The sequence below is a fragment of the Oryza glaberrima genome, chromosome 1, assembly GCF_000147395.1.
Source record: "Oryza glaberrima chromosome 1, OglaRS2, whole genome shotgun sequence".
In the NCBI taxonomy this organism is placed as follows: Eukaryota; Viridiplantae; Streptophyta; class Magnoliopsida; order Poales; family Poaceae; genus Oryza; species Oryza glaberrima.
The window spans coordinates 8,478,765-8,498,620 of NC_068326.1; the positions used below are offsets into that span (position 1 = coordinate 8,478,765).

At 44.6% G+C, this 19,856-nt stretch overlaps 1 protein-coding gene across 1 annotated transcript; it reads left to right on the top strand.

The window, feature by feature from the left end:
* The first annotated feature begins 7,308 nt into the window (after positions 1–7,308).
* Positions 7,309–15,100, top strand: LOC127766740 (uncharacterized). The gene is made up of 7 exons (XM_052291876.1): positions 7,309–8,755; positions 10,670–10,802; positions 11,207–11,422; positions 12,509–12,664; positions 13,001–13,684; positions 13,823–13,939; positions 14,510–15,100. Exons 1-7 carry the CDS (start codon positions 7,635–7,637, stop codon positions 14,879–14,881), a joined length of 2,799 nt encoding a protein of 932 aa, XP_052147836.1. The 5' UTR covers positions 7,309–7,634; the 3' UTR covers positions 14,882–15,100.
* Positions 15,101–19,856: the final 4,756 nt, after the last annotated feature.

Consider the following 19,856-nt stretch of genomic DNA (forward strand, 5'->3'; position numbering starts at 1 on the left):
CCCTTTCCGATACACATGTTTTCTAAATATATATTTATAAAACTCGTTATGAGAAAATACATGAAAAGAACATATTAAATTCTAATATATTTTTTAATCTAGGACTGATTTAAAAGTTCGAGCTTTGGCTGCATGTATTTGATGTCATCTTTTTGAGAACGGAGGTAATATCCAAATAGTGATATGTGGTATGAAACCATCTAGTCATATGATTTCTTTCTTTCTTGAGTAAGATAATAGGATCACAACAATCCCCTATCAACATATTAATATGATCAGACGGGAGTGTAAGTTATTTCACTTGTCCTATAATATACTCACTCCAATAATATTCATATATGAAATTTTTAACACTCATTAATATCTAACAGTTTTAACACTAAACTAGTGTTAAAAAGTCATATATTAATGACTAGAGGGACCTATGCATCTTGTTTAGGGACGGAGTACCAAATTGTACTACGTCTGTCCCCTGGTAGAATAATCTAGAATTAGATGGACTTAAAATACTATTACGAATTTGGATAGGCTTTCTGTTTAAATTCGTTTGAGTCATATTTGATTCTAGGTTGCTATAATTTGGGATGAAGAGAGTATCAATTCATTTATTTTGTTAGAAGAAGTTGTTTGTTCCTAAAAACTTGGTGCCGAATTAAATCACTTCAACAGTACGCCCACATGTCTATTGTCCTAGATGTAAACCTCTACTAGGTTCATTGCATCTGGTCACCTTTGGCACGTTACATGCCTCTAGCTAAATTCATTCATTCCATTAATTAATAGAAGTACCTTGTAAGAAGCCTCATCCTTACTCTGTCTTCTGCTCGGTTGTTGCCAAAGCTACTTGCTAGGAGTACTAAGCATGAACGTACACGGCTAACTTTGTATACGAGATGCACCTTTCCACAATCACGGTGTTATTCACAACGGGACAACAAACTTTACAAAGAAAGGAACCCTGGGCTGTACTCCTGCCATTCATTCACTTAACCTAATGATTTTGCACCATGACTGTGATACATGCCTTGGATAAACTTAATTAATCTATCAATATCTTTTAAATATCCAGCATGAACACATAAAAATGATATATGCAGATTTATTTGAATTAGTAATCAAACTTATTATATATATTATTCTAACAAAAAAATATGGTCAAAGTCATATCTCGAAGGCCTAAAAAATTAACATCATATATGTTTTTAACCAAGGTGTGCGTCTTCAATTTTTAACTTTTTATATATCTATATAAAAATATTTCAGTAAGAGTGTAACATCATAGAAACAATTTCAGTGGCAGATCTAATAATATAACTTTTATATAGCAAATCTGCATAATTCAAAGCATATTACAGTATTTATTCCGGTTTCATAATTCTTAATGTTTGGACAATGACACAGTCTCCTCTATATATATATATATATATATATATATATATATATATATATATATATATATATATATATATATATATATATATATATATATATGACTTTGTTTTTATTATAATACTCCCTCCATTTCAAAATATAAGGCACAACTACCCTTAACCCAAAGACCAAGAAATAATTATTATCATCTTATAGTTTGGATCATCCTAATAAATACAATACATGCATCTAATAGAATTAGAGGATGTAAGAGTGAATGATTTAAAGAATTAATAATTTAATGGAGAAGATGTCATAGTTAATTGTATGCATGCATGTATGCCTTATATTATGGAACATCTAAAAAAGTGGTTGTGCCTTATATTATAGAATGGAGGGAGTATATACAACAAATAAATACATGTTTACTTTTTTAAAGAAAAAGCGCAGAGACCAAGGACAATAAAAATCTTCATTCTATAATTAATTATCATCAATTAAGGTGCTACGATGCATCGTCTTCCATGAATTGCTTCATGTTTTAAATATTTCACGGTTGCACCGATAGAAATTAATTTGGTTGGTAACATGCAGTGCATTCAATGATGCTTATTTACTCTTTGCACAAATAAACAAATAGTCACTTGTTTGATTATTTTGGGAAGACTTTAAAATTCTTATGTGATGATGAAATTGGGACGGAGAGAGTAGTATTTTGAAATATAAATCTATATATATGTTGTTCTAGTTCCTTTAAACTAAATATATCTAAAGTTAACGATAATTGAAGTTACAAAAGTTTAATCTTAAACTTATTTAAAAAGTCAGGAATCATGAAACCGGAGGGAGTAATATACACTAAAGCAATCCTACCATAAACTTCGGTAATTTATGGGGAGTTGCGGAGTATCTCCGTTTACATTTCTGAGGTTTGACCAGTTTAGATTCTTACAGTAAATTTGATATGTACACCCCGGAATAATAACCAAATTGGTTGAGAAAATAACTATCCATCATGCATGTTGAAGGGTGCACATAATTTACATATTTAAATATTATCGCTACTTTCGTGATTATAATCTTACTAAACCAAAAATATTTGTGAATTTACAATCGTATAAAATCAGGTGGAGCCTATATTTGAAATAGGTTAATTTTTTTAGTCAGCCGCATCATTTTGCTTATACTATTCCTATCCGTACAGCTTATTAGAAAGAAAAACAATTTGTGATTAAGATTTTCATATGTGTGTCCTTTGCCATTCAAAAGTAAATAATTTAAAATAAATGACGATAAAAGAACCACAAATTCAACTCGAAAGATTTAGTTTTAAATTTTAAATTTTGACTAAATTTTTAAGTATAAGCAAAACGATGGGGCTAAATTTCCAAGCATTTCCATTGCTCCATTTGACTTACCAAATCCATGTGCAGTACCAAATAAATTATAAACATGTAATCATTCTATAGTCCCATTCTAGCTTCACGTGTATGGTTGTTCCTTTCGCAATATGTCTAATATATATAATGGTTTAAAATAAAATTCACCTAGGAAACTTCCTACCAGAATATATTACCATTTAATTTTCGATATAAAATTCATTCAAGAAACTAACTACGAAAATATTACTAGCAAGATGTTAAACCAATGCAGTGAGTCATCAATAACATTTATTATTGTTAGACAATATAGTTTACGTGTATGGTTGAGTTTTATCTCCTACGGTCTTTGATCCTTATCCTCCCGATTCAGTTGCTATAAGTCGGTTGAATGGTTATGGACAGGCCTATATATGTAAACACTCCGGGATTAATCCAATCTACGTTGAGTTCCTCCGTCTCACATGGTATCAGATACGGTATCGCTTCCGCTACACACCTGTCAGGGTTATGGATACCACATACCTAATAGTAGTTGACTAAATCTCGGAAGGATCCACCAGATACCATGTCTTATACGGAAACAACTTTTGGATATAGGAGGAGTTCCGAATAAGGAAAGACAACTAGAGCTCTACATGGAAACGACAAGGACTACTCGGATTGTATCTATATTAGTTTTCCTAGTTCTACTTGACGATATAAATACATGGTCCCATAGGAGGAGAGGGGACACGGAACAATAGATCAAGACAGAAGATCAACATACAAGCCAATATACGCCAAGACAAGACGTCAGATATCGACTTTAGAGATAAGCCTAGGAAAACCCCATATGGTACCTACGGGAACCAAAGAGAGGAATCTAGCGCTGTCTCTGATCTCACCGGATGTGGATTCGAGGAGGAAGACTACCCTGTTGTCGACTACGAGTCAGTACTACAGACCGCCAAGTCGACAACAGTTAGATAGACTACCCCAAATATTATACTGGTATGATTATGGTGAATAAAAGCAATACCGGCTTCGGCCAACATGATGTAGGGTTATTACCTGACATTTCAGGGGCCCGGACCTATAAAAAATCCTCGTCTCCGTCTCTTTTACCTAAGTCTCGCGTATATCCTAGTACCAACGATCTCCATACTGTGCAAATACCAGAATCGTGACATCAAACGTCGACAACACCTAAACCCTATTCCTTCTTCTCCATGGCGCCCGACACCACGTCGAAGCCAGCGTTGTTTCCTGATGCAGCTAGCGCTGCGATCGATGAGGCTGTCAAAGCCGTCGCCGACGCCGTACGCAATTCCTTCACACCCTCCTCCGGATCCGACGTCGACCCAACTACTGGAGAAGCGGTCGCTGCTGCTGCTGCTCGGCGCGCATCCAAGGCCGCCCACGACACACTCTCCACCGCTCTTGCGTCGTTCTGCTCCACCTCGCATTATAACATTGTTAGGATTGTAGATCTATTATACTCCATCTGTACATAAATATTTAATATTTAGAATATATTTGGGTCAAACTTTTCAAAATCAAGTTTGGCGCCAAATACAAAACCGTATCATCTGTCAATCTTACAAGGTAATTAGGATATTCTTAAATTATTTACCTCGCCAGTATGCCATCCCACGTGGACTGTTTACGCAAGGAGAGAATCTTGTGGCCTGAACATTGGTGAGCGCATTTAGGTCCTGTTTGTTGTTAACGTTATCAAATTTTAAGAGGTACTAAATTGTGGCACATTTTTATGCTACCGAATTTTGATAGTATTTTTGTGTTTGGGTTGAAGCCTTATCGATCTTTGGTAAAGTAGCAATAGTAAGATTATTTTTTTTTACCTTGTAAAAATGTGGTAATACTAATAGATATTAGGCTTGTTTGGATTATTACCAATTTTTGTCGTACCAATATTTTGCTAGTGCTAAAACCTTGATAACTTTTGGCACTACCAAATTTCATATGCCCTCCATTTCATATTATAAATTATCTGATTTTTCTCTAATCAAACTTTATGAAGTTTGATTAAGTTTATAGAAAAATTTAGCGATATCTAAAATATTAAATTAGTACCATTAAATCTAACATTGAATATATTTTTATAATATATTTATTTTTTTTAAAAAATACTACTATATTTTTCTATGAAAGTGCATCTAGGCTCCTAATGATTTTGGTGATTAATTACAATGCGATTAGAGAGGACTAACATTTTTATTTAAGCAAATATGAATGTTGTTATGGCCTCAATGAGTTAGCGTAATGCATATCCCGCCGAATACGTTGATGTGATGTGATGCGGCAAATGAGCAAATGGCATTTTGTACGTTTTCGTTTTTCTTGAGTTAATAGGAAAGCCACACTATTAAGAGGGATGATGCATTTACATACGAGGAGTGATCAAAGTGCTCAAAATCTTTTTTTTAAAAAAAGTGTTTCTCCTCAGTTTGGTGTGTTCTGGATTTTTTCGGAGTTTTCCGAAACTCATTTTCGGACTTTCCGAAAACACACAGAACCAGTTTTTCGCTTCTGAAAATTTTCGGATATGTCTGAAAGTGATTTTCGGACTTTCCGAAAAAGACTGTGAAGGCAAAAGTGGTTCTGTATATTTTCGGACTTGTCCGAAACTAATTTTCGGATTTTCCGAAATTCTTCAGTAGAGTCATTTTCGCTTCTGTATATTTTCGGACTTGTCCGAAAGTTATTTTCGGACTTTTCCGAAAACATCCAGAACGATGTTGTTGGTACTGGAAATTTTCGGACTTGTCCGAAAAGTTTTCGGAATGTCCGAAAAATCCTTCGTTGACTTTGCTGTTGGTGCTGGGCTGGAATTTTCGTACATGTCCGAAAATCTTTCGGAATATCCGAAAATCTCAATTATTGTGCATAACGGGCAGAATCTGGGCTGTGGCTATAAATAGCCCCCTCCCCTCACTTGTGAGGGCTGCTGGTTCCATTCCAATCATTTGTGCCCTTGGCTTGCTCTCTCTCTCTAGCATTTTTGAGCCTTGCTTTCTTGTTTCCCCTCTCACCCGTGTTCGATTTGGATTTGGTGTGAGTGTGAGAGTTGTGAATTCAAGTTTTTGTGAGTGCTTGTTGTTGACTTCGTGAAGATTTGTGACCACTTGCATCATCTCCGGGAGTTCTTTGTTTCATTTGTTACTCTTGGAGGTTGAGGACTCCTAGGCGGCTAGGTGTCGCTCCCGAGCCACCGATCTACTTGTGGTTGGCCGGGAGAAGTTTGTGAAGGTCGGATCTCACCTCCGAAAGGGAAGAGATACCCTTAGTGGAAGGAGGAGTGCTTAGTGCAACCTCTTGAGGAAAGGGTTAGCTAAGACCCGGCTCTTAGTGAGCTCCTCAACGGAGAGTAGAATCCCCTCAAGGATTCGAACTTCGGGAACAATCTCGTGAGCTTCATCTTTGGTGACTTTACTTCCTCCCTCTCTACTAGCTTTGCTTGTTTGAGCCGCTATAGGTCTAGTTGCTGTTTGTGCTAGCATATTCTTGTTGTAGGCAAGTAGATCTAGGATTTACTTTGCTGTTTGTGCTGACTCCGAAAATTTTCGGATATATCCGAAAATTTCGGAAATATCCGATAATTACTGCTTCCGCTTTTAGTTGATTTTTGAATTAGCCTATTCACCCCCCCTCTAGGCCTAATTGACACTTTCATTCTATAAACTTAATCAAACTTAAAAGTTTAACTAGAAAATAAGTCAAACAACTTATAATACAAATACTGTGGGCCTTTATACGTTACTATTGAAGCTGCCAAAAAAAATTGACAGGGTAAAAAATGCTATTAATCCAAATAAACACACGGCAAAGTTGGAAGTGACCAAAATTGCTACTCCATCCATGATCCATCTAAGCATGTGTTTGGTTTGGGGACTAGATGGGATGTGATGAAACCATCCCTGATTTTGGGGTTGGGATGATCTCACATGTTTGGTTTGTAGGATGGGACATTCCCAATTTTTTGTTTGGTTGAAGGGATGAGGGAGAGATGGGATGGACGCTGTTTGCCATCACCGTCAACGACCGTCGACTGCGCCATCTGCATCCACGCGTGGAACAACCGGATCAAGCACGACGGCAGCAGCAGGACGGCCACCACCGCCGGAGCACCCAACCCGCTGGCCCACCGTTGTCGCCGCGGCTGGATCGGGAGATCCCCTACGCCAGATCCGCCGCCGTCGCTCTCCCTACCTCCAAGTTTCGCCGCCACTGAGTCCCCCTCCTCTGGATCCGCCGCCGCCGCCCTCCCTACCTCCAAGCTTCGCCGCCACTCGAGCCTGCCGCGTCGACATCACCGCAGCCGCTCTCGTCGAGCATCGCGATGAGCGGCAGGATGGCGCAGAGCATCTCGCTCATGGCGGCGACCGGTGTTGAGGCAGGGGGTCGTGGAGGAGTGTCGGCGGTCGTGGAGGTGGTGGCAGGCGGTCGTGGCGGAGCGCCGGCGGTCACAGAGGAGGCGGCGGGCGCGGGCGCGGACGAGCACCGGCGGTCGCCGAGGAGACGCCGTGTGCTCCGTCCAAGTGGGACGAGCTCGTCCGGCCGATTTTGCCGGATGGGTTTGTCCCGGATCTGAGAGGAATATTCCTCTCTAGGGACCAACCCATCCCACTCGCCCCTCAACCAAACACCTCTAAAAATAGGTTCGTCCCATCCCATCCCATCCTATCCCACCAACCAAACACTACCTAAATTCACACGAATCCACTTCAGTCAAAACGGGCGCGTGCTCTCCGGGCCCACCACCACCTGGGCCCCTACTCCCCCTTCATTCCAGAATCTATTTCAGCCAATCGGCTCTCTGCTTCTCGCCTCGCCGAGCAGAGCACCCGCGCCGCGCCTTCTCTCGCCACCGCCGCCGGAGACATGGCGCCGCCGCCGCCGCCGACGCCATCGCCGGCGCAGCCGAAGACCAGAAAGAAGGACCACGTCCGCCTCAACAACCCGTTCCCGAGGGCCGTGCCGTCGTCCTCCCTCCGGCACCGGGACGCCGCGCCGCCGCTCTCCTTCTCGCCGTCCTCCAAGCTCGCCCACGGCGCCCACGACTTCCCCGTCGGCCCCCACTTCCTCCTCCGCTGGGACCCTTCCCTCGGCGGCGCGGTGTCGCTGGCTCCTCGCCGTGGTGGCGGTGGCGCGACGATGTGGGAGACCGTCCCCGGCGTCGCGTTCGTCTCGGCGGCGTCCGTGGACACCGAGGCCGACGAGTGCCGCGGCTCGTTCGCGCTCCGCGACGGCCGCGCCCGCCTCGTCCCCGACCACCAGCGCGTCGACAGGATCCGCGCCGTGTACCGCCGCGACGCCGACGCCGACGCCGACGCCGACCTCCTGCGCGTCGCCGGCGCGGCGTTCCAGGCGTCCGAGCACGAGCAGGCGCGGTTCCCCGTGGTGGTGATCACCGGCGTCGTGTCCGCCAGGAAGCCGACCCCCTCGCCGTCCTGCCTCTGCGGCCGGCGCCGCGCCGCAGCCGCCGCCGGACGGCCGGTCCTCTCGGCGCGGTACTGGATCCTCCTCGTGGAGAAGAGCGACACGCAGGTCGCGTTCCGCGTCAACCTCGGCGACTACCAATGGAGCTGCGACCACGACCGCCACGCCACCCACCCATCCCCATCGCCATCGCCATCCCCCTCCACCTCCCCAAGAACGCACCGCGCCGGCAGCATCCTCCGGCTCCGCCTATCCACCCGGGTGCAGCGGAGCAGCGGCGGCAGCAAGAAGAAGAAGAAGCTCGCCTTCGTCGCCGCGGGCGTCCCGGCTGACCGGGAGGAGCTCGCGCCGCTCGTGCCAGCGGCGGCGGCGAAGGAGGAGTTGGAGTTCAACCGGGTGTGGATGACGTTGGCGAGCTCGCGGGAGGAGATGTTCTACGGGTTCGGGGAGCAGTTCAGCCGCGTGGAGTTTAAGGGGAAGCGCGTGCCGGTGTTGGTCCAGGAGCAGGGGATCGGGAGGGGCGACCAGCCCATCACGTTCGCCGCCAACCTCGTCAGCTACAGGTAACAAGTCAAAATCCACAATACTCCGGCAGCTGCAGGGTACTCTACTCCCTCCGTTTCATATTAGAAGTTACTCCCTCCGTCTCTAAATATTTGACTAATATGTTTGACCGTTCATTTTATTTAAAAACTTTTGTAAAATATGCAAAACTATATGTATACATAAAAATATATTTAACAATAAATCAAATGATAGGAAAATAATTAATAATTACTTAAACTTTTGAATAAGATAAACGGTCAAACATATTTAAAAAAGTTAACGGCATCAAATATTTAGAGATGGAGGGAGTATTTTAATTTTTTTAAGTCAAACTTAGTATTTTAATAGCTTTTTTTCATGTTGAAAATATTGCATATCTTTTCTATCAATTTGATAAAGTTTGATTTAGAAAAAAAAAAGTCAAAACAACTTACGATACGATGAAACTGAGCTAGTACGTATTATTGTTGATTTAGTCCAACATTAAAACTATGATCATTAATACTACCTCTCAAAATATTAGTATGATAAATGATTTTAGTTTGGAAAAATAAAAACCGTATGAGTACGTTTTTCTTTATAGGTACTTCCATTTCAAATATATCAAGTTTTAGTAATTTGCACGACTATTAAGGAGAGGGGTGAAAAGTCTTGTTGCCTTTTCGGGGGGAGTGAGATATAGGCCCTTACTAGTTGGGAAACTATCTTTTGATGCTACTCCCTCCATTTCATATTATAACTTTCTAGCATTGACTATATTCATATAGATGCTAATGAATCTATACACATATATGTCTAGATTTATTAACATCTATATGAATGTGGGTAATGCTAGAAAGTCTTATAATATAAGACGGAGGAAGTAGGATAGTATGGGTAGTTTAGTGGTAAAGGTTATCTTTTGATGGTAATAGGTTGTTATATTTGAAAGAAATTTTAAATTTTAGAAATTGTTATATTTTGGGATGGAAGGAGTATTTTTATAATATTATAATTTTGTTATATGCCGTGGTTATATTCTAATAGAAAAATATTAGTTAATGGTACATCAACGGTGTCATGCATGGTTATACAATTTTTCACTTATCATTTATAAATTCTTTTTACTTCTCGGTTTACCACATCAACTCTAGGAAAATTGCATTATTGTTCTTGTGACATGTGAGTACTTCTCAAAAGGAGATCAGAGCTCTTTTTGAGTACGGGGAAAATTTCCGAATTCCCATGAAATTGAACAGATTTCTTTAAAAATCGACCGCACTGATCATATTCCTTATTATGTACATGACTTATTCCAGTTTTTTTAACCCTACCAAACTTTGACTTCAACCAACAAAAGATCTTTCAAAGTTTGATGTTACCGGTCCTGACACGGTCCGTTCGGTCACATATTCGGTTTCTTTGCGTCTTGGTAAGCAATAGAAAGTACTCCAGAAAGTTACTGTTTTTGTAGTTGAATAGTAAGTAGAAAGTGAAAATCCTCATTGCCAGATTGCCATGCAAGTGTCAAGAACTGCACTGAGAGCTTGCCTGAACTTATCTAGGAGTAGTTATCCAGGCGTTGCCACTTGCAGCTCATTTGGATGAGCTCGAAGAGTACAGCAATTTAAGGTAGAAAACGACATTGCATTGATAGAAATCACCAAATAATTCTAGGAATTGTAAGGCCTGCAGATGAGAACTCTGAAACCGCAGCGACAGTGACTGACCGTGGTGCCTTGGTTAGAGAATTTATAGCTTGTGCGTGTGTGCTTGAAATTCTTGTGCAGATTGTACTTCTCTTGAGAGAAATTATCATGTCAAATTGTCGATTTGTGAGCACTGATCCATGATTTCTACGAGTTTTCTTCTCTTCTTTTGGATAACTTGATATGCATTTTTTAGTATGTTGTTGTTCATGGTGGTTTATTACTTTGTTTCGTCATGTATAGGTCTGGAGGAAACTGGAGTACTACGTATGCTCCGTCTCCGTTCTACATGACCTCAAAGATGAGATCTTTGTACCTCGAGGGATACGATTACTCCATTTTTGACCTGACAAAGCCTGACAGAGTGCAGATTCAGGTAGCCATTCCATTACCCCCTAAACACATTTCTGAATCCTGAATTTCTGACTAATCATTCTGAACTGTCAATACTTGATTAGCTAAACTAACCAGATCCAAGAACTTCATCGATGTTCATGGACAGAATTTCAAGAACTCACATTCACTCTGCTTTTGCAATTTTCCAAATAAAAAAAAAGGAGATTTGGAGGGAGAGACATCCCTCCAAACATTTTAACAAGAAATTGTGAGCGTGTTAAAACCACACACCCTTTACCATTGCACTATCAAGTGCATCTCAGAATTTTTCAATCATAAAACCAAGAACTTCATCGATGTTATGGACAGAATTCCAAGAACTCGCACATCCATTCTGCTTTTGCAATTCGCCGATTACAATTCTGTGCTGAATGAATCTGGCAGGTGTACGGGAGTTCAGTCCAGGGGAGGATCCTGCACGGCGGCTCGCCGACGGAGCTGATCACGAGCTACACGGAGTCGACGGGGAGGCCGCCGGCTCTTCCCCGGTGGATCACGTCCGGCGCGGTGGTCGGGATGCAGGGCGGCACGGACGCCGTCCGCCGCGTCTGGAAGCAGCTCCAGGACCACGACGTCCCGGTCTCTGCATTCTGGCTGCAGGTCTCAACCTCTCCCTCTCCCTCTCCCTCTCCCTCTCTGAACCTGAGTTTCTTGTTGCATTCGATCTGAACTCTGAACCTACTAGCTGAATTCCCTACGCAATTGCCAAAGTTTGCTACTATTCCCTATCATATTCATAGGACTTGTAGTAGATAAATTTGTCATACATGTGCTAGATCTTTTTTTCTCTCTCTCTAGTACGTGTGCTAGAAACAATGCTAGTGTTTATCGGGTCTGTCTAAAAACAAAAGAAATTGTCTTTTTCTACTTATCATGCGAAGGTCAAGTAACAAACTTAGTGACAGTAAAAAGAAATGTTCTTTATCCATTGGAAATATATGTCTCTACATGAATCAGTTCTTGTGTTATTTTAGCATCTACTAGCCTTCTAATAGCATGTACAATAGCAGGCTATAAGCCAGCTATAACCATATTTTAAAAAGAAAGAGAGAATAGCAGCGTGCTATAGATATGTAGCCAGCTACAGCACAAACTCTAAGACGTAATGTGTGTATGATAGGTGAGATCAAATATTAATAGTATAGTAAGCAAACTATTTTATGAATTAACTATTACATTGGCTATAGATGATTTGGAGCTAGTAGTGGGTTATACTATTAAACTTGCTCTAATATGTAGACCCGATGCCAAGGCTTTCTTCGTAGTATTGAATAAAATTATACAGTAGACTTGGCCTTAGATGCGTTTGACCAAAATGCCACAATTCTTATTGGTTAGGTCTTATGAACCTATTTTTTTTAACTAAAATTTGTTCAATATTTTTTTGAATGGACAAACCATTACCGACGTTTTATATAAAAAATAAAGGTGCCCCGTTTTAAAAAGAAAAGGAAACAACCTTACAATACACAATTAATTAGAAAAAATTGGGTGAAACCACAACTACCATGAAACTCCACCAGTTAAAATTTGTTATAGTTGTCATGATAAATTGTTGATGGCCTTAGACCCCTGACTGTCGATAATGATAAGACCATGATCCTGATGCATTCAGGGCTCTGAACCAAGTAAACTCTCCATGATCCAATTTCCAAGCTCTGAACAAATTCTTTCACAAAAATGCAGGATTGGGTTGGCCAGAGGAAGACGTCCATTGGATCCCAGCTATGGTGGAACTGGGAGGTAGACGACGACCACTACGCCGGATGGAATGATCTGGTCCGCGATCTCCGGCGCCGCGGCGTCAGGACCATGACCTATTGCAACCCATGCATCGTCCCGGTGAGCTCTAGAGATCAGTGATCATGGCGACGATGCATGCAGATTTGATGCTAATCCCTCCGTTTCTAAATATTTGACACCGTTGATATTTTAAGCACATGTTGGATCGTCCGTCTTATTAAAAACTTCTGTGAAATATATAAAACTATATATATACATAAAAATATATTTAACAGTAAATCAAATAATGGAAAAAAATAATTATTATTTAAATTTTTGAATAAGATGGATTGTCAAACATGCTTAAAAAGATCAACGGCGTTAAATATTTAGAAACAGATGGAGTAGCTTTTTTGTGATTATGAAGCTTGACGAAGAGAACAATGGCGGGTGCAGATGGACAAGAAGGCGAACGCGAGGAGGCACCTGTTCGAGGAGGCCAAGAAGCTGGGGCTCCTGGTCCGGGACGCCGCCGGCGAGCCGTACATGATGCCCAACACGGCGTTCGACGTCGCCATGCTGGACTTCACCAACCCGGCCGCGCGCGCCTGGTTCAAGGGCGAGGTCCTCGCCGTGATGGCCCGCGGCGGCGCCGCCGGCTGGATGGCCGACTTCGGCGAGGGCCTCCCGCTGGACGCGCGGCTGCACTCCTCCGGCTCCGGCGACGACGGCCCCGTCGCGGCGCACAACCGGTACCCGGAGCTGTGGGCGCGCGTCAACCGCGAGTTCGCCGACGAGTGGCGCTCCGGCGAGCACCGCCGCGTCGCGGACGACGCCGACGACGGCGACGGCAACGGCGAGCTGGTGTTCTTCGTGCGGGCGGGGTTCAGGGAGAGCTCGAGGTGGGCGATGCTGTTCTGGGAAGGGGACCAGATGGTGAGCTGGCAGGCGAACGACGGCATCAAGAGCAGCGTCGTCGGCCTCCTCACCGGCGGTATGTCCGGCTTCCCGCTCAACCACGGCGACGCCGGCGGCTACTGCACCGTCGACCTGCCGCTCCTCCGCTACCGCCGCAGCGAGGAGCTCCTCCTCCGATGGCTGGAGCTCAGCGCCTTCACCGTCGTCTTCCGCACCCACGAGGTACATACATATATATACATCCATCAGCTGATCAGCTGACGCCATTGCTGATCAAACAATGAGCTGATTAATTCGATCGAGCTAGCTAGCTAGCAAGATGATCCATTGATCCAATTAATTCTGAGTTTGGATGTGCAGGGTAACAAGCCAGGATCCAACTGTCAGTTCTACTCCAATAACCGCACGCTCGCGCATTTCGCGCGCTGCGCAAAGATCTACAAAGCCTGGGAGTTCTACCGGATCCAGCTCGTCGAGGTACTGAACTGACACGTGACACGCCACTCTCTATTCCTTCTCGCTCTTATGTCATTGCAAAGCTTTTGCACGTTCCTGGAAAAAAAAGTTTACACGGTGCACATTACAGGAGTGGACATCCCTCCTGACTACAACCTATGTCATTTAGATGACATACAAATATAATAATAAACCGTGGTTATAAAAATCTTTTAAAAAAAATTGACAACATAGATTAATATGAAGTATATCACTCCACAAGCATACAAACCAAATTCAACTTCTACAAGTTGCAATAAAAAGAACAAAATAAACTAAAAATAGTTATCGTACATTCGTAGCTATATTTGTTATGTTTGTTACAACTTGTAGGAGTTGAATTTTAACCTGCATGTTTGTAGAGTGATATACTATTTCATATTAATCTATCTTACCAAATTTTGTCATGGCATACACGAAACGAGAGGATATCCCCTCAAGGGATGAAATCACTTTCCCATTTAGAAGTGATTGCCCATATATTGTATCATGTTTACACAGTATTGTATTGTACTACCTAGTTGTTTATCCTGACAACTGGTTTCTTCTCAGGAGGCGGCGGAGAAGGGCCTTCCCGTGGCGCGGCACCTCTTCCTCCACTACCCGGAGGATCAGCGTGTGCAGAAGATGACATACCAACAATTCCTGGTTGGGACAGAGATGCTGGTGGTGCCGGTCTTGGACAAGGGGAGGAGCACGGTGACCGCCTACTTTCCCATGTCAGATGGCGGCTTATGGAAGCACGTTTGGACCGGCGATGAGTTCGGTGGTCGTACGAGTAGAGGGGGTGTAGGAGAGGGGATGTCGCATGGGTCTGAGGCCGAGGTTGAGGCCCGGATTGGCTTCCCGGCTGTGTTTGTGAGAGTTGGGTCGACCGTTGGAGAAAGGTTTGTAAGAAATTTGAGGGATCTCAAAGTATTATGATTTCATAACCAATTGTTTATACAACGAAAAGAAAGGAAATTTAATTTGGGTTTCAAAGAGTGAGGAAGACAATGTGTTTTTTTTTTTTGGGAGAAGTTTGCAACTCTTGAACTCCTTAAAAACTTCTTTCACTGAACTCCTTTATTATGTTGTTGGATTGGATATTAATTTGATCCAACCATATGAAGCATTTATTGGATTTGTATTCTTCACAACATTGATTCCTACTCACAACATTGGAGTACATGAATATCTTAATTCGATGTGTATTCATTATCATTAACATATGAACATTGATATGGGAAGCCTCCATTAGTTCGATATGTTTCTACCCCTAGAAACTTGACAAGATTACTTCATTGGAGCAGCATTATTTGCCAAAATTTAGCCTTTGCGTTACGAATCACAACACGAATGGTAATGTGTGACAATCGATCAATTTTTGAAAGGAGAATAATAGATTTGCCCTCCTCATAAACCTTTTGCTTAACAAAAACTTTTGGCGTTAGGCATGGAGGCGTAGAGCTCTATCACCATGCAACTTATTCGACTTCCCAATACAATGTAAGCATATATGCACCAATTGAACACATGATCAACTAATCAAGCTTATTCCATCTGAACATTTCAATCTAGTATTTCATTCTCTACATGGTTTCTTTATATGCAATCTAGACTAAACCATTGATATGTAATAATCTACACAAACAATCATAGAGGAACACACACAAGGTTGGGATGAGGCACACTTATCAAACAAGAACAATATGATCCAAGATAAAAAAAGAAGAAGAAGAAGAAGAAAGAAAAACCTAAATAAATTAGAGTGATCATCGTCGATCATGTCCTAATGAAGAAGATGGTGAGCTCCGGGCCGGTGGCGCATCCCTCCGGGTTGTGCATGTAGTACGTCTCGGCGTCCTTGGACCCCACCACGCGGTCGAAGTGCGCGCGCATGTACGTCACCTCGCCGTCCGCCGCCGACGTCGGCGCGTCGGCGGCGACGGCGGGGAGCACGCCGGCGCCCATGGACATGGCGTGCAGCAGCCGCATCACCCGCTCGTCCGCCTCCGTCGCCTCCCGCCGCGCCGCGTACCCGACGCTCTCGCCGTTCACCTCCGCCGACCACACCGGCTCGTCCAGCAGCCGCCGCGGCGGGAGGGGATCCCCCGGCGGGTGCGCGTGCGGCGGCGGCTGATGCTGCTGCTTGTCGCACTCGAGCGTGACGCGCACCATGCCGGCGGCGCTGACGTCCTGGATGAACTTGGCGGTGGGGACGGCGATGTCGAGCAGCAGCGCCGGCGGGCTGCCCGGGCTGTCGTGGAAGGCGATGGTGATGCGCGCGCGGCGGTGGCCGTAGAGCGTCCCCGTGGTGCGGGTGGAGCCGTGGAAGTGGTTCCTGACGGCGCCGCCCGCGCCGCCGTGGTGGAGGCCCGGGAGGTGGGGCAGCGACGGCAGCCCCCGGCACGACGGCGCCGGGAGGATCGGGAACGACCGGAACGCGGCGCGCACCGACCGCACGAACCGTGCCGGCCGCGACCAGTGCTTGGAGGTCTGCTGCTGCTGCTGCTTCTGGTGCTTCGCCTGCGCCGCCGCCGCCGCCGCCGCCGCCGTCGACGTCGGCGGCGGGAGCGGCGGGGGGAGCGGCGTGGACGGGCCGAGCAGGAACGACGGGGCGTCCGGGAGCGGGGTGGCCGGCGCGGGCCGCGGGCTCGGTGTGGACGCGGCGCCGAGGAAGGCGGTCGTCGTCTCGGTGGCGTCGGGTCGCCGGGGAGGCTGTGTCATGTGGCGGTCGGCGGCGCTGCCGCCGGGGCAGCGCGGCGGCGGCGGCGGCGGCGGCGGCGGCGGTCGTCTGGTCGGGGCGGGGAACGGCGCGGCGGCGGCGGCGGCGGCGACGGCGGTGGCGAGGAGAGGGAACGCGCGACGTGCGGTTGGGAGAGGGGACGCCTTAATTTTGGAGAGGAAACCACACCGGCGTGCGTTGGCGCCAACTGATGGCCTTGCATGAAACGAGGAGGCCGTCAAGGTATTGGTTTTGATGTCACTTAGGAACATAAAAACTTTTTTAAAAAAACACCGACGGCAGGAGTTCTGCTAGATATATTAAGAAGGAGAGTTAGCCCAATTTATAAGGGAGACCGGGATAAAAAACCATACAACTCAACGGTTAATTAAGGAAAACCGTCAAAACCTACACATAGAGAAAAAAGAGAAACAACCAACGACTACAAGACTACTAAGGTACGACTCAAGTCATCATTGTCAAACTCATCAAGAGACGAGCAGCGCCCCGACTTCTTAAGAAGAGCCACAACCTTCAAACAAACCCACCACAGGAGCAGGAACTATTAATCGAAGCCTCCAACAAGGAAACAACATCAAGATGCTTTTGACGCCTGACTGTAGCACCAAACTAGGTGTTCACCTAAAGAAGAGAGAGTCACATGAATGATGCACCCAAGAAGAACACAGCACCCAAAGGCGTCAACATCACCATCACCAAAAAGACTACGAAAGGCTTCCGCCTTGGGCAGTTGGGCTCTCTCGATTGTTGATTACTCCCTCCGTCCTATAATATTAGGGATTTTGGAGGGATGTGACACATCCTAGTACTACGAGTCTGGACAGGTAGGATATATCACATCTCACCAAAATTCCTTATATTTTAGGACAGAGGGAGTACCCTAAAGAACAAGACAAGGGTGTTCTGAGTTATCGTTGCCTAGCTTGCCACCCGGCACAACAGCTCCGATTCCACCACAACACAAGATGACACTGCACTTCAGGGGCATACAACACTGCTCCTCCATCCACGTCGAACTACACTTCCTGAGGGGTTATCATTGCCAAGCTTGTCACACCAAGTAGCTCCGACTTCACCTCAGCTTGTGAAAGCTCAGCCATGGGTGGAACCAACCAAAACCACCAAAATCCCTAGGTACACCCCCCCCCACATGTCACCTAGATGCCGTAGACCTCGAGAAAACGACGACGACGTCGAAGGTCGCTCAAACTTTAGCATATTGTGGGAACCCTGCTTGACCATACCGAAACCTCATTACTACCATGGGGCTCCCTGCACCGGGATCTAGAAGCAAAGCGATACAAAGAAGGGGAGGAGCTCCGGGTGGGAAAAGGAGATTGGTCAGCCGAGGGGGAAACCACAAGCCGTCCTTGAAGCCACCAAGAAAGCCGATGCCCACCATGATGTTGTTGCCCTGCGGCTATGCACGAGCAATTCCTGCAAATGCGGACACCCTCAACATACGCCAATCCAGACAAGTCCGTCGACGGCTCCAACTCCAACTCCACCCTTTCTAGGTGCTCTGGCGGCTTCAACTCTACCCCTGCAACTGTAGCAACTCCAGCACACCACCGCCGTGACCCATCGGCCACTGCGAAGCCTGTGGCCGCTGCAGCCCTGCCCACCTTGGAACTGCTCTCCTACCGTTGAAGGCGCCAGCCTCTCCAGATCCGGCCATGGGGTACCAGATCTGGCCATGGGGCCACCAACAGCTCGACCCCCAAACTTTGTCACCGCCAACTCCGTCGTTGTCGACTCTGTCTCCTCCTTCCACGCGGGTTGCCGCCTCCTCTGCTGCAAGTGTTGCCACTGACCCTGCGAACTCCAAACTACAACGCCTTAGATCCGCGAGGAGCCTCGACTAGATCTGGAGAGGAAAAGCGGCCCCACCGTCGCCTTCCTTGTCACCGCACGTAGATCGGCGGCTGGCATCGGTGACGGCGAGGGGGAAGGAAGGGGAAGGGTGGTGGGCCACTGCCGCGGGTGGTCGTCGCCTGAGTCACCCTTGAGGATGACATGGGCACTCAAAGATGGAAAATTGTTGAACACTAATATTGATAAAGATGGAACATAAAAAATTAACTGAAAAACTGAAGACGATGAGAAGAGGAAATTAAGACTAAAATAATTTAGAGCTTGAGCAAATTAATTTAACTATAGAACGATTTGATCAATTCAAAAGATAACAGAAAGTTCCACTGTACGCACGGCCGCTGAGATAGCCATCTCTCCTCTCCTCTCCAAGTGAACATGGTGTATAATCTAATACTATGAACTATTTGCATATAATCTAATACTGTGTTGTTATATTTTGAGATGGAGCGAGTGTTTTTTTCTTACAAAACAAAATAGTACTGCTATATTTGTATCATTGTGACAAATTTTCTCTGTATTTACAGCTAGTACCATTTTCAATTTTGTTTCAACCTTTTTACGAGAGTAAAAGAGTATTTTCCTTTGTACAACAGCAGAGTGAACTTTTTTGCATAGTTTTTTTTAAGACATAGATAATTTTTGCAGAATATATGTTGGTTATTTGACTTACTGTTTTAGTTGTCCCATTTTTTGCCATAGGATTGTTAAGGACCTGGATAATAGTCGTCCATCTAATACACCCAAACATTGCCACATTCAGAGCAGTCTGGCCCTTATAGAACATGGAGCCAATTTTAGAACTTCTAAAGCAAATTTATATAGAATTTCGAGTACTTGTTTAAAAGTTTCAATACAAACTTAAATTCACATGGTTGCCGAAAGGGAAAAGTCTGTGTACTCCCTGTACTTCCATGAAGCACACCAAACTTTGAAACCAAACATTCAACCTTTCAAATTTTACAATATCATTTATATTACACCATAAGATAGTTTTGGATAGTAATTTTGCATATTTGGAGCTTAAATAAGTGGTTTTGAATAATAATTAACATAGTATGTTTATATATCGTCATTCATCGATCCCTCTGTAGTGATGTCATACTAGTATTATATCAACATTGGTTTGTAAGTGAGAGAAAAAAAAGGTAAAAGCAAAATGTTTAGGCGAGGATTTTAACATATATATGTGCAATGCATGTGTCACATGGTCAAACTCATTCAACATATATGCAAGTTAGATAAAAACCACTTGATAAAATCATCTTAGGGTGTTATATGAACAGTATTCCCGTTTTA